At 37.0% G+C, this 15,927-nt stretch overlaps 1 protein-coding gene across 3 annotated transcripts in view; it reads left to right on the top strand.

The window, feature by feature from the left end:
- LOC135215381 (titin-like) overlaps positions 1-14,561 on the top strand; it is a 212,409-nt gene extending 197,848 nt beyond the window's left edge. For all 3 annotated transcript variants that reach the window (XM_064249982.1, XM_064249973.1, XM_064249963.1), the window contains 15 exons: positions 2,267-2,411; positions 3,848-4,000; positions 4,472-4,652; positions 5,168-5,314; positions 5,686-5,833; positions 6,287-6,393; positions 7,193-7,402; positions 8,207-8,389; positions 8,674-8,806; positions 9,138-9,202; positions 11,259-11,395; positions 12,053-12,208; positions 13,267-13,447; positions 13,731-14,008; positions 14,210-14,561. In XM_064249982.1, coding sequence (XP_064106052.1) covers positions 2,267-2,411; positions 3,848-4,000; positions 4,472-4,652; positions 5,168-5,314; positions 5,686-5,833; positions 6,287-6,393; positions 7,193-7,402; positions 8,207-8,389; positions 8,674-8,806; positions 9,138-9,202; positions 11,259-11,395; positions 12,053-12,208; positions 13,267-13,447; positions 13,731-14,008; positions 14,210-14,416 — 2,431 coding nt within the window. In that variant the 3' untranslated portion in view covers positions 14,417-14,561. The remainder of the gene's footprint in view (positions 1-2,266; positions 2,412-3,847; positions 4,001-4,471; positions 4,653-5,167; positions 5,315-5,685; positions 5,834-6,286; positions 6,394-7,192; positions 7,403-8,206; positions 8,390-8,673; positions 8,807-9,137; positions 9,203-11,258; positions 11,396-12,052; positions 12,209-13,266; positions 13,448-13,730; positions 14,009-14,209) is intronic.
- Positions 14,562-15,927: the final 1,366 nt, after the last annotated feature.

Genomic DNA, 15,927 nt, shown 5'->3' with positions numbered 1-15,927 from the left:
GATTTTAAGAATACGCATGAGAATGTATTCAGTTTTCCATATATATATATATAATATAAGTATATATCTATATATACATATATATATATATATATATATATATATATATATATATATGTGTGTGTGTGTGTGTGTGTGTGTGTGTGTATTTTATGTTCCGAGCGTCTTAAAAAAATTTGGCGATTTTATGTCTTCTTCAAATATACGTTTTAATTCATTTTTATAAAATCTCTCTTTCCTCTTTCATTTCCCTTTCCATTTACCTAAGATTAATATGCTTTCCTTGCTCAGCATATACCATAATTGCCTCTATCTTAACTTCCTTCTCCTTTTTCCTACTTCTGTTCGGGCACTCCGGTAAAATTAGAGGGAGTGTCCAATAAATTTTTTTTTTTTTTTTGAGGCAAAATTTAAAACTTCCATCTCTGCCTTATCTAGTCACCTCGTCCGTTGGGTCTTTATGTGGCATTTGCAGTCTCTCTCTCTCTCTCTCTCTCTCTCTCTCTCTCTCTCTCTCTCTCTCTCTCTCCTTTCATTTCTTTCCGTTCTGTATATGAGTCAGCTCCCCTCCCCATTCAGTGAGTCATTCTCTCTCTCTGTCTCTCACTCTTGACCAGAAATAGATACGACAAGGACGCATCCACGTGTGTTTCATAATAGAGAAGGAAAACCCTACCTGTTATTGCTGCGTCCATTTCGGTGTTATTTATAGTCATGTCACTTTTAGCTTGACAGAAGGTGCGGTTGCATTGGTACTGTTATTTCACATCTGCGTCTGAATTTAGTTGTTATTTTTTGCGGTATCTGTTGTGTTTTCATTATGTTAACTAGTCAGATTATTGGTCTCGCATTTATTCATATACTCTTTTTTTATTTGTTTCATTGACGAGTTGTCAATTCATCATTAGTGTCCAAGTTCCATCCTACCTTCCTTGTTCATTTATTCGGGCCTGGGCTAGAAAAGGACATTTGGATGTCCGTTCCACGTGCTGAAACTCTTGCAACAAAATTTGGCAAAACTATCTCTCTCTCTAGGTTTATATCTGTACATTTTTCTTGTGAAATTATCGTAACCTTACATTTTTTGTTTTTAAGAAATTGTGATGCCTGGTACCCGGAAACGAACCCATGTCCCATAATCACAAATAGGTCACGTTGCCGACCTGACTACTAGAAGGATTAAAAGTCTACTCCCTCTCATACATACATATACCTGTCGTTTTCAGATATACTTATATGAGCTGGAATAGACCTATCCTCACCATCGTAGCCAAGTGGACAATCATTTTTATTGCTGTTTAGGCTGAGAGGTAGAATCTACTGGTCACTTTTTTACCAAATACATATGCAACTGTAATAGCCACAATGCCCTCTTAACTTCTTGAATTCTTTGCTCTTTTTTGGATACGCTTGTCACTACAAAGCCTGAAGATCCAAAAGAAATTGTGGCTATTACAGTTGCATATGTATTTGGTAAAAAAGTGACCAGTAGATTCTACATATATATTTTAGCCTAAAAACCAATAGAAATGATTGCCCACTAGGCTACGATGGTGAGGATGGGTCTATTCCAGCTCAAATAAGTATATCTGAAAACGACAGGTATATTATTATTATTATTATTATTATTATTATTATTATTATTATTATTATTAGTTATTTACAGTTAAAAATTATTATCTTATTATTATTATTATTATTATTATACAACCTCCTTTAAAAACGACGGAAGTATTTCAGTAATCTTATAGTTATATCGTACCTGTAATAAATGAGTACATTATGTTTTTTTTTTTGCGTCATCAGTTTTATGATATTGCAATAGCTGAACTTGAGAACGTTACGTTCCTTATACGTAGACTACGTGTAACAAACATAAAAATATCGATACTCCTTGTGTTGCCAGGTTGGTCAGTGGTCTCTCAGTGCAGTGTTGATATACGAGGGACTCCACGTACTCGCTTTTATCCTCATCATTTGTACCTTTCCTCATTTCTTGCCACAAATATTACACGCTACGAATAGTTTTTCTTTCTTTATTATTTTAGTTTTTTCCTCACAATCGTTTACTCTTCTTTTTTTTCTGTCTTCGTTTACTTATCTATCAAGTATATTTTATTATTCTATATCTTACTGTGCGTCAATAAATGACGCTTTGGTCTATCTGGCACTACTGCAAGGTCTTGCCTTCTTAATATATTTTGTAAATAAATCTCCATTTGTGTATCAGAAATAGCTGACGTCTGTGTTTCCTTCCGTCTTGCAGGCAAAAAGGCGGCCGTGAGATCGTGCCAGGCCCACACTATACGACGACCGAGACACAGAAAGCGGCGCAGCTGATCATCCATGGAGCCACAACCAACGACACTGGCACTTACACAGCTCTCGTCACGAAACCCGATGGGTCCCAGGTGAGAAAGAAAGATAGTGAATGCGTTATATGCGTCAATTCTGTCGAATACGTGAATCTATTGATTCTTATTATTAAACTGCAAAAGTAGGGTACACTGAAGTTTATAAGGATGCTATACTTTGGATGTCAGTGTCAATAGTGTCATCCCTCTACAAGCAACACTGGCTCTGTACTACATTTTAGACGGAATTTCCCAAATACAGGTAACTGAATGAAATAAGGTCTCATGTTCCCGACTCAGCTTCCAGGATCATCTTGATGCATAACTAATATTAGGTTGTTTAATTTATGAAGCTTTCAAGCAAATGCAACCCAGTTCATTAACTAGAATAAAGCATGTGGAGAATTTTGATCTGATACTGTGGTCTTCTTTTCTCTGGGATAGGATTCTTTCCTTTGAAACACATGGAATTTATCTCACTTTGTGTAACTTATAGTTTATAAGATATAAATATCATCTGTGTTTTTATACTTCGACTGAGAATTAGTAACTTTTGTGAATATGGAAAATAATATCTTCCCCAACCTGTCAGCATTTCAGAAAACTGGAAGGGTATCATAGTTATGTAGGTCACTAATGTGCTTTAGAATAATAGGACTTGAAATGCATTGTAATATACGTTACCCAGCAAAGAATGTAATGAATTCTATGCTGGTTTCACTTGAGGAATGCTTACCCCAGAGAAGAATTAAGCATCAGTGATATGCAAGGTACTCACATGAAAATTATGCATTTTAAATCATGTTAAAGGCAACTTCTATATAAATTGGAATACATTGTTTATGAAAGTGTGTTGTTTCGAATTTCAGGTGCTCAAAGTCAAACTAGTTGAAGAACGATGGAATGCATCACCTCATAATCCCTTTCCACCTGTCTTTTGCAGATTCCCTCTAACTTACGTAGCAGTTGGATGTGTTTTTCCAAACCATTATTTTTAAAGATGCTCAGAGTTACTATATGAAATATTTAACTTCAATTTCTTTCTTTTACTTGTACAGGCATCCTTCGCGCACGTGTGCATATATATATATATATATATATATATATATATATATATATATTATATTTATATATCATATATATATATATATTTATATATAAGAATATATGTCATATTAAAATATATTAGATATATATATATATATATATCATATATATATATATATATATATATATATTATATGTATATATAATAGATATATATATATATGTTATTATATAATATCTTATAATATATCTATAATACTATATATATATATATATTATATAATGATATATAGTGTACATACTTTGTATTAACAAAGGGAGAGTGGCAAGATGCTAATGATTTTTAGATACATTGTGTTACTTAGATAAATAGTGACAATGAATTCTTAATTGCTTGTAAAGAATAAAGAGATTCCCCTTTATTTGAAAGTTTTTCTTGACCTCAGGCTAGAGCGGCCGTGGCACTTCAAGTGGCATCGCTCTCGGCGCCCACCAAGATAGAGGCACCTACGTTTGTCAGGTCACTCAGCGATTTAGCGGCCAAGGTCGGCACTCGAGTTAGGTTCTTAGTAGAGTTGCGACAGGCCCACGATGTCAAAGTAAGATATATATAAGTGTATTTTAGTCATACCCGCAGACACCCTTTACTGACACTTGCAAACACAAACACAAACACACAAATTTTGGAGATTAATGCATATCTTGCAACATAAGCTAAGTGCAATAAGACTGTAATATATTGCAATTTCACACTCACATTTTCAAGTGTGGTGTACACAAATGTACAAGTTTTCTTTTGCTTCGATTTATATCCCTTACATTAATAACCTGACCTTCAGTTGCATTGTTTAAATCACACTCTGACATTCTCTTTACTGAAGATAATGTTTATATTCAAACATTTTCCAAGAAAATTGCCTTTAAACTTTTTTCACTATCTTGTAATGCATTTGGGTTCTAGAACTCTAACTTATAATGCATTTGGGTTCTAGAACTCTAACTTATAATGCATTTGGGTTCTAGAACTCTATTTAATTCAGCAGAGATTTGATTATGAAAATCTTTTTTAGGTATTTTGGTATCACAACAATGTGGAGGTTGTGGAAGACCCAAGATTTCGAATTCTTCACGAGGGCAACTTCTTTTGCGTCGATATTTCTCCACTGACGGTGGACGATGAAGGCCCGTGGAGGTGTCTGGCAGAGAACTCCTACGGGCAGGCATCCAGCAATGCCTCCCTCAGGGTCATCGGTAGGTTTTATTGCAATTGGCAGCTATTGGTTACGGAGGATCTTGACATTCCTACTTTCCATATCTAGATGTGTAATGGGATTTTCATGAGGAGAAAATGGTACAGACACGCTTTATTGTATAGTAACTTGATCAATCTAGAGAGGAAAGCTAAGGCGTGCTATTGATTATCTGTATTTGGAAATGTTTTGTGAACCTGTAACTTTTCATTTTTGGAGGGTTTTTCAATGAATAAGTTTGTGTTTCCTATTTTTGTAAAAGTTGTAATTTTTCCGTGGTCCATATCCTTCTGTAAGGATAAAATGACTTTTGTAAACTTTATTCTATTGCATAGTATCCCTCTTTCATTGTATGAATTAAAGAGACAGAAATTATTGTGAATGCAAACACCATAATTACTATTTACGTAATAAGGGCTAATTTGATTCAACCCTTGCGGCTATTATATTCAAACACCTAAGCAAATTACGTTTTTTAAAATAAGTATCTGATAAACTCTTGTCGCCCTTTTTCAGTTCCGAAGGGCTACAAAAAGCCTGTCTTCCTCGAGGAACTGGAGGCCATCCTGACGGCGGAGGGCACAGTCAGCCTCGAGTGTAAGGTAGTGGGCGTACCAACGCCCGTTCTCAGATGGTTCAAGGATGGCAACGAAATCAAAGCTGGTGAGTGTAACTGGATGGTGAACCCTCATGAAAGGTTTGGATTCATTAATTTTTTATTAGTCGCTTCATCATTCAAGCAACAGTAATTATAATTCTCAAAGAATGCAATTTAAAGCAAAATGAAATGAATAATTTACCCCTATATCTCAAAAACTGACTTTTTTTCTTGTGGTATGTGGGGTTGGTCACTCAGTTTATATATGAAAAACGTCCTCATTTCATTTTCTAATCCTTTTTAGAGAAATTAGGTGATAGAAATGTCGAATTTGTTTGAAGTTTTGACCTCCAAAAGCTAAGGCTCAGTTTCCTCCTTTTCGGGTTTCTTTAATCAGAAGTTAACGCGAAAAATTAACTTATCTCTTTCTCTTCAGGTGATGTGTTCGCCCTCACTGCCAATCCGGAAGACCCAACCTCTCTGGGCACGTACACGTGCGAGGCTGTGAACTGCATGGGCCGCGCCTTGTCTTCCTCCAGAGTTAGGGTCGTTTCCAGGGAGTCATCGTTGAGACCGCCTTCCAGGTCAGTCTCTTAATTAAAGTCTTTTTAATGTATTTCAATGTAGTTGTCTCATGGAAATAATGATGATATTCCTTATTGTTATTCGCTCACTTCATTAACCTCTAGGGTCTTATTTTGACTTGCTTGGCAATTTTCCAAGATTGTGTTGGCTTTATTATTATTGTTTTTATTGTTTTTGTCATAATTATGACTATTGCATCTGATGTTATATTTTCGTAAAGTATTTTATTTCGTGTTTTTTCTTATATATGAATAATTTTACCATATTTAATTACTTTTGTTTCTTATTTATGGTTATTAAAAGTGGGTGACCTGTAAAATTTAATTTTTCGTCTTGGGTTTTTATTAACCTTTAGAGAAGTGTGAGCAGAGGTTCCGCTCCGAAGATATTTTGGTTTGATTCTTTAATGATTCGTTTATCCAGTTTCTAAATTCCGACATTTTCACCAACAGGAAGAGTCGCAGGTCTCCAACTCCTATAGGTCCTCCTCCTAAATTAGTCGAAGAATTAGTCGATAAGCGAGTGAAAGTTGGCGAAAAAGGTCGAATGCTTGTGAAAGGTAGGTCAAATGATTTGTTTTTATTTACAATGTAAGGTTTCCTCTGTTGTAAAATTCATACATACTATATGGGTGTCTTTAATTTTTCAAACATTCCTTATAATTTACGCTGTTGAATTTTAGATTAGCTCAGCCTACTAGAATGTGTAATACATTTTATACTTCGAGTTGAAAAGACATCAGATATGATGTTAGAACTTGATTAGACTTGGTAATGTCCATCTTGTTCAACCTTCACTAATGCGTGAGTTACCCTTATCTACTTCTGCCAACACAGAAAATAATGACTCTTTGCTTGTATCTCGTGGGTCATATTCTCATGGAATTTTATTGTCTATCATTACGGTAAAGGCCACTTCCCTTGTGATCTTTTGAGAAACTTATTCTCTTGTAATGTATTACGGTAAAACAATACCTGATGCCATATTAGTAATGTACTTCTCGGTCGTCATATAAATTCAATTCCGAGTAACGCCTCTTCAGGGAGGGCCTTCATTTTCTATGTCAAAACTTCGTCTCATTTTTCATCCCAGGTTACATAGAGACTTCGCATATTTAATCAATTTTGCATCTACTTTACCTTAGGTCACCCGATGAAATCACTCCTCCTCTCTATCTCTTGTTGTGAAATTTGTGCTTGAGGCAAACTCAGTAAATCCTTTACCTTATGTTTTATCCCTTGGAATGGACACCATAAGTGTACCTGAGGTCGCCGAGAGAGTATCTCTAATCCCATTCTGTGATTGCTCATCTAAGACCAACTGGGTAACTCCTTTCTCTTTTCCTGAATTCCTTGCAGTGGAGACCCCACCCGAAGTCCTTTCAGTGACGTGGTACAACAATGGCAAAAAGATAGAGGCCAGTGAAAAGTACAGACTAAGCGACGAGGGCGGAGGGAAGTTCATGATCGAGATTACGCCGACGGAGCTCGGCGACGACGGGGAGTGGAAGGCGGTGGTTCGCACCGAGGGTGGTTATTCGTCTTCCACCTGCAAACTCACTCTTACAGGTAGGCAAGGGGCACCTTCAAAGTGTGCTGATTAGTACTCTGTCAGCTGTAGGTAAGCATGGGGGTCTTCTTGCAACTCCATTGATTAGCTTTTGGAAATGGAGCCGTTTGCTTTGTGCCTCGAAGAATATTTGTAGATAATATTGCTGAGGAAGGGATTATTGGGTACTAAGTTATGGAGAACATTAAAAGAAACCGTTGTTAGTTTATTGGATACATTATACACACACACACACACGCACACACACATATATATAATATATATATATATATATATATATATATTATATATATATATATATACATATATATATATGTGTGTGTGTATGTGTGTGTGTTTGTGTGTGTGTATAATATATATGTATGTATATATGTGTATGTATGTATATAATATATATGTATGTATATAATATACATTCTCAAGTTCAAAATACTTTTTATGGCAATTTAGTAAGAAAGCTAGGTTTGGATGTTTATCTGATATAGCAGATTAGCCTCTATAGTTAGAACCTGGAGCATCTTTGTAAAAAAAAATGACGACAGAATTCTTGGAAAAACAAGATTAAGATTGAATGTAAATGAAACTCATACTGATCTTGGTTTATTTCCCCAGAACCACCAGTATATATCAGATATGTTGTATAACGTTCATTTTCCATTTGAGCTGTTATATATGTACGCCTTACTTATTCAAACATGTTATTCAGCGTTCATTTTTCAGCTGAAGATTTGTATTATATACACTTTATTTATCAAACGAACTTTATTCAGTTCCTTATGTCTTACAAATCAATCATTCTCCAGTCCCCAGAAATTACCGAGGCCCTCGTTTCTTGGATGACCTCCGAGCCGTCCTGACGGAGGAGGGTCTCGTGTCCTTCGAATGCAAGGTGGTAGGATATCCAACGCCTGTTCTCCAGTGGTTCAAGGATGGACAGGAGCTCAAACCAGGCGATGTTTATCAGTTGTCCGGAACAAACTCTCTAGGTAAGAATAGTCCCTTAGGTTGATAAAAAATATTTTCTATTTTATAGGCAAATTTACCCACTGATAAGAGTTATCTTAACTGTATCAAATATTTTATCATAAAATTCAACAGTGATCCATACTATATGCTTATTTGGAAGTAATATTTTAATGAATGTGAAGTACAGAAAACTTTCAAAGCAATGATTGCATGAGTTATGTCAAAAAAAAAGAAACAATTATGCTTTTTGGCTATGATTTGATGACCTGGTTTGCCAGTCTGGAATAATGTGGTCATCTTTCAGGTAAATATTCCTGCATTGCCAAAAACTGTATGGGAGAGGCACAGTCATCCGCGGAGCTCACAATTGAAGACATCAAGTCCCACTTGAACGAAGAAGAGAAGGAGCAACTCTTAGCCACGAACGTTCCTCCAAGGTAGGACTGACTGAAGAGTTAATTATTTAACCTGTTAGGAAATGCAAAATGTATTCTAATTCTATTTTTATTTTGTCTGATATCATATGTTAGTACCTAATGTATGCTAAATGAAGTAAGTATTAAATTTGTATCAATTTAGATGGTTTGATTTGACAGTTTTGAATCGTGCAAGAAAGGTGGTGTTTTACAGATTTATGCTTCTAGAATTTGTTATTATGTTAGTGGAGACACACACACACACATATATATTGTGTGCGTATGCATATATACAAAGTATGTTTTCATTGATTATGTGGTGTAATTCGTAATCCTCCTTAACTGTTTCCAGATTCATTCAAGGTTTGAAGAGTCGAGATATCAAGATTGGCGATTCTGTTCGATTAACTGTTCAAGGTACGTGAATAAAATAATGTCTTTTAGTCATAATTAGTATTTTACAGTTATTGTTGTCATATTTCATCACTGCTCTGAGTAAACAAATATTACTGTCTTTTATACGTATACCTAAGCGTTACTCCCCCGTAGGAGGGATAGTGCCATCAGTGCACCTCAGGTGGTGACCTGTAGGCATTACTTAAGGGTCTTTTTAGTGTCTTTTCGGCTCCTAGCTGTAGCCTCTTTCATTCCCTTTACTGTACCTCCGTTCATATTATCTTTCTTCCATTTGTCTTCCACTCTCTCTAATAATTGTTTCGTAATGCAACTGCATGGTTTTCTTGCTGTTAAAAATGTTAAGTATATCTTAGTTTGACCACACCACTGAGCTGATTAACAGCTCTCCTAGGGCTGGCCCAAAGGATTAGATATTTTTTACGTGGCTAGGAACCAATTAGTTATTTAGCAATAGGACCTGCAGCTTATTGTGGGATCCGAACCACATTACATCAAGAAATGAATTTATAATCACCAGAAATACATTCCTCTGGTTCCACGTTGGCAGAGCGGAGTCCGTCTGTTACACCTTTCAAACCTTCTTAGTGCCAATTTTCGTTTCAGCGCTGAATGACCTCATTGGTCCCAGCGCTTGGCCATTGGGCTAAATTCTACATTCTATCCTGAACGGTTCTCTTTTTACATTTTCGTTGTACTTTCACCCCGCCTGGCACCACGTACAATTTCATCGTCTTGAATATCGTCCTGAAAACAATGGACATCGCAGTGGCGTGATCGGTATGGTCTTGACCTGCCACCTCGGTGGCCGCGAGTTCGATTCTCGGGCATTCCATTGAGGGGTTAGAGATGTGTATTTCTGGTGACAGAAGTTCATTTTCAACGTGGTTCGGAAGTCGCGTAAAGCCGTTGGTTCCGTTGCTGAATAACCACTGGTTCCATGCAACGTAAAAACAACATACAAACAAACAAACAAACAAACAATGGACATCGTTAGTTCTTTGGTAGTTTTGAAAACGATAAGATATCCTTCATAATCGTCATTGTTGCTGATGAGGTTACAATCTTTTGCATGATTATGTCATTTGATGAATTTACATTCATTTTCAGAAGTATAAGTCCTCTTGATACCTCACTTTTAAAGGTATCTCTTCTTTCAGTACCGTGCTTCTGTAGGTACAAGTTTTCTTAACACCATGCTTTCATATATGTACGTTACTGATGCCGCAGCTTTATTTTAAAGAATTGTTCATTTTCCCATACTATTATGGGTAAAAGTGTTGTTGGTAACCCGGTCTTAATAGATATACTGCCGAAGTTCTGATACCTTACTCCAATAGATTACTAAAGATGCTCTCGGCACTGTCCCTCAATTTCATAATTCTTAAATCTTGTTACCTCCCTGACATAGGCACAGGAATGCCGAGATATGACTTTTACATCATAACTTCTATTTCAATCACTTAATTGTCACAAGATTAATGCAATATTGTTCACTGTGAGTGGCGGAGCGTGCTTTATCAGTCTGTCTTTCATCTTGTTGATAAATGTGTATTTACACAGCAATACTTACCATTAAGTAATTCCCTTACAAAGTTACATTTGATTAGTCCTCTTACACTCTATGGAACAGTATTTCCTTTTCCTGTTTGTTTATATGTTTTATATATTTTTCTGTAACCATGACAATGTTTAATTTTCTAATCAGCAAATAGTTATACCATTTGTATTCTTTGCGATAACCACGAAAATATTAATTTCCCAGTCTGTAAATCATTATAATCTTTGTCCTCTTTGCAGTAACCATGAGAACGTTTAAATTTTAAATCATCGGATGATCATACCATTTGTATTTGTGATAACCACGAAGGCGTTTGATTTCCCAGTCTGTAAATAATAATTATTATACTCTTTGTATTCTTTTCGATGCCCACGAAGACATTTCATTTCCCAGTCTGCAAATAATTATTATAATCTTTGTATTCTTTTCGATAATCACGAAAACTTTCATTTCCCAGTCTGCAATTAATTATTATTATAATCTTTGCATCCTCTGCAGTAACCATGACGCCTACTCCCGAAATCACGTGGTATCACGAAGACGAAGTCGTTGTCGAGTCGAAGAACTATCATATCTCGAAGGCTGACGGTGGCTTGTTCCACCTCGATATCAGTTCCCTCGACCTCATGGAACAGGTGAGTCACTTTCCGTTTGGGATCCAAGATATGTTAATTTGCTTTTGGCTTGGATTAAAGTAAAGTTTTTTTTATAGTTAACAACACTAGATGACGTATTAATTTGACAGGGATTTGGTGAAGTGCTGGAGTAATGTTAGGAAACCGAGTTAATGTCACTAGGGAGAGAGATCGGTCTTCTGAAATTTATGATTTTTCTGTTAGATAGGATTCTAAGGGATATTCAGTAGGAAAAGAAAGGATTAGAAATTATAAATGACATAGTGTGTTTGTAAGAAGGGTATAGTTAGCAGAGAAGGTATGGACGAGGTAATGTTATGTAGCGAGGTAATTGTGTTAGGGTGTAAGTATGCAGAGGTAGGATTGAATAAGCTATATTTTGCAGTACGGTACTTATCAGAGAGAGAGAGAGAGAGAGAGAGAGAGAGAGAGAGAGAGAGAGAGAGAGAGAGAGAGAGAGAGAGGCTGGAGTACAGTAAAAGGGAAAAAATTAATTGGGCAAGACCTTTTGCTATTTATGACCTCACAAAGTGTTTGTAGGGCTAATGATTTGTCCATTAGCCTTTAGTAAATGTTATTCAACATTAATTAGTAATGAACAACTAGTAAATGTTATACAGCATTAATTAGTTATGAACCTCTTCGATTCTTCTTCAGGGCGAATGGAAGTGCCTAGCAAGCAACGACTTCGGACACAGCGTCACGGCGGCGTCCATTAAATTAGTCATTCCAAGACACTACAAGAAACCAGTCTTTCTGGAGCCCCTCAGGGCTGTGCTTTCTTACGAGGGAACCGTCAACCTGGAGTGCAAGGTTGGTGTCACTTTTCGCAAATTGGTTTAGTTTATCACAAGGATTATCGTTTAATCTTGACGAATCCCGTTGGTTATATAATCATTATTCAAATATTTACTGAGGTACGTGCTGTGTTTTGTTTTAAAAATTCTTTTTACGTGTATCGTGAACAAGTTTCAGAAATAGTTTTGGTCAATTCTGTTTTTAATACTGTATTTCATTTTGTTCTGTCTTAGATTGACTTTTTGAAAATGTTCTTCATCGGTGTTTTGTTTTTGTATAATTTTGAATTGTGGTAGTTTATGAACTTTTTTGTAAGATATAAGTTTATGAATCTTTTTTAAGATTTACATTTGTAAAGAGGGTTACATGTTTCTATTATTTTAGTATCGTTATTATTGTTGTACAATAATTTGTTTTATTCTTGTATTTTACAGAGATTACATTACATATTATGGGTTTTTTTACTATTAAACAACAGCATTGAAGTTCAGTGGGAGCCTTGGTGTTTGCAACATGCCTAAGATCTCTTGACACAATCAGTACATTATAGGTTCTTTTTTATCATTTTAGCCTTGTCAATTTTTTTTTATTGATTTCGTAACCATATCTGGAGGACGAACTCATTTCGTTCAGTCAAGAATTAATTGTCCTTGCTGAGTGATGAGGAATGGAAATGCTGTATTGAAATACTGTATTGAAAAGATGACTATTTTACTGGATATTTTTGTTGTCTGCAAGTTTACCGTAAGAAATGAATCATAATATAGTCACTGTTGAGATTTTCTTGTCTCTGCTTATGTCATGAGTTCTGTTTGCAGTTGATGCCCTGAATGAAATTCGCTCATGAATTTTAATCAAAGATTCTGGCCAAGGTTCTTAAATGAATCAATTTGTGTCGGCTTCTGGAGCCGCATGATGACAGAGTAACGCTCACAACACACTCCCACGTTCTGTTGCGAGTTTCAAAAGCAATAATTCTATTTTAGGGTGGAATTAAAAGCACCTAAACTGAACGGGACGTTCTCATCAACTAGCTCAGTTCCTTGTCACTGGTTATTTCTTTTGCTTCTCAGGTCATCGGTGTTCCTCAGCCTGTCCTGAAATGGTTCAAGGACGGCACCGAGCTGAAGCCTGGTGACATTCATCGTATCATCAGCGGCGAAGACGGCACTTGTTGTCTTGGTACCTACACTTGCGAGGCCATCAACGTCATGGGCTCTGCTTCTTCTTCCGCTGCTCTTCTTGGCTTCGAAGGTGAGCGTCCTTCCTTTCTTTGGTGCCTTTTAAAAAAAAATTTAGTTTCCTTATAATAGGCGTGATTTAGAAGAAACAAGAGAAATATTTAGGAAGAATGATGTTTTATCAGAATATGAAAAGTAACATTGATTACTAGTGAAAATTTGAGAATGAAAATGGTTTTTCAGAGTAGTTTGTATTCCCCATGCTTCTCGCTCGATTAAACTGTTTATTTCTGTGACAAATAGAAACATCCAAAAGTAAAATGGAGAAACTTATTTCACACATTCCTCCGCTTCAGATAAACTTCTTCAGAAAGAAGGAGATAAGATTTCTCTGGCAGATGCTCGTGGCATTGCGAGGAATCCATCCCTCTCAACGATCAACGAAGAACGCTCCTCCCAGATCTCGGTGTACGAATCGCGATATCCGAGGCTGATGGTGAAAAGGCCGATGTATCTGTCAGCATCGACGGCAGAGAAGTCTCCCTGTCTTTGTACGAGACTCCTGACATTTCCGAAGCGGAAGCTAAGCAGATTGCGGAGATTTATGCTGAAGAAATCTCTGATCATTTGTCAGGTATGGCTCATGTTCAATTTAAATGGCAACTTCCAATTATTTTTTGGGTTGCAAGTGTGAAATTATGTCGGAAAATTTATGCTCAGTAAAAACAGGGTGCTGTAAGAACTGATTTTTTTTTCTTTTTCCAGAGACTGTTATTAGTCAAGGTAAAAAATGTTTCCTATTTTTATGTATAATAATTAAACCTCTCTCCTACAGCCCATGAGAGCAACCAAGCTGAGCTTCCTCCTCTTCGCTTCACAAGAGAGACATCACGTAAGGGTCCTCTTATCATGGAAGCTATGGTCATTGATGTTGAAGATCAAGCATTTGATGAATACATTAGCATGGCTGATGTGGTGTATGATGATGCCCGTACAGAAGCAGATGTTGAAGAACTGTCTGCCATGGAAGCAGTGGTGGTAGAAGAACGAGAGGCTCTTTGTTCTGATATTGCTGATCTCCCAGAGATGGAAGTTTGGGGTGAAGAACATGTCTCTGCTCGTTCAGTATCTATGGACGCTAAAGGTGTTGCTCATATTAGTGAGAGACAAGTGTTGCAACATGATCTTCGAACCCTTAGTGAACAGGGATTAAGTTTCTTGAAAACTCATGCTCAGGAACTGCCAGTGGGAGGAAGAGAGGCAGCCATTGCAGAGGAGGCTTTAGTTATGAGTGCTGGTCCAAAAACAATGGCTAGTGAAAAGGTACAGCAAGCTATTGCTGCAGGCAGTGCTGCCCCTGGACTGAATGTAGCACAAGCTCAAGAACAAGCTGTATTTACAAGTGCAGGTCAAATTAAGGATGAAAAAGTAGAGAAAGCAAAAGGTAAACGGTCTATTGAGACTGGTCAAGTAGCACAAGCAGAGCAGCAACAGTTCTTGTCTGATGCAGACACTCTGTCAGATGTAACTAATATCAGCAAGGTCTTAGAGAGATACCCAAGCTTTATTCCACATGAGGCAATGGAAGGATATCAACAGGAAACTGTAGAACAAGCAAAGCCCTTGGATTCAGAGGAGAGACCATCTAAGAAGGTTAAGAGAGCCTCGGTGAAAAAATCGCAGGTTGAAGGACAAGCTGCCACAATTCAGTCACCTGAAGTATATGAAGGTGAGGCTAAGCTTCCTTCAGAAGGTGGAATCAGACCTGAGAGAGCCACTGCAATTCCACCTGGATTTGAAGGTTACAATGTTATGAGTGCTGAGGTTCTTGAGGACGTAGCCTCTTTAGAAGCTCAAGGAATGGTGGCTCAACATGCCCGAGTTAAAGATGCTAGTCAGAGAGAAGCTCTTGTGATGGGACAAGCAGATGTTGTAAGTGAAAGTGCAAAAAGTATGAAATTGAAGAAACCTCAATCACAGAAGGCTGAAATGGGACAAGTTCCTGCTGCAGGAGTTGCTCAGCAGCAAGAACAAAGCTTTTATACAGCCACCCAGGACATTCCTGAATCATTCCCAGCTGAAGAAACTGAGGCTGACTTCAGTGAACTTCATTCCATGTTAGAACCTATGCAATCTTCTGAGCGTTATGCATATGAACATGCTGAAATCTTAAAATCTCTTACACCAGAGCAACATATGGCTATGCAATTGGATCCAAGCTACAGAGAAGCTCTAGCTGTTTCTGTAAAAGAGGGCTTTTCTCAGGCAGGTGAACTGACACTGTTAAGTGGTCAGCAGACTCAAGCTTATGCTCACCAGACTTTACATGAAGCTGTGGAAGGCTACGAACAAATAGGTATATCTGGTGATATCAGGGAGATACCTGCATATGCTCAAGGTAAAAGTGACAGGGCAAACTTTATGACTGAAGCAGCAAAGGAAGCTGTTATGGTACAAGAAGCAGATGTTGATTATGCTAATTTGAATGTTTTCAACAAAGAAGATATGTCACACATGTTAACAGTAGCTGAAGAAAGAAGTGGATCTTTAGCA

Source organism: Macrobrachium nipponense, chromosome 19, assembly GCF_015104395.2.
Source record: "Macrobrachium nipponense isolate FS-2020 chromosome 19, ASM1510439v2, whole genome shotgun sequence".
Classification (NCBI taxonomy): domain Eukaryota; kingdom Metazoa; phylum Arthropoda; class Malacostraca; order Decapoda; family Palaemonidae; genus Macrobrachium; species Macrobrachium nipponense.
This window is presented reverse-complemented; position numbering and strand designations above follow the sequence as displayed.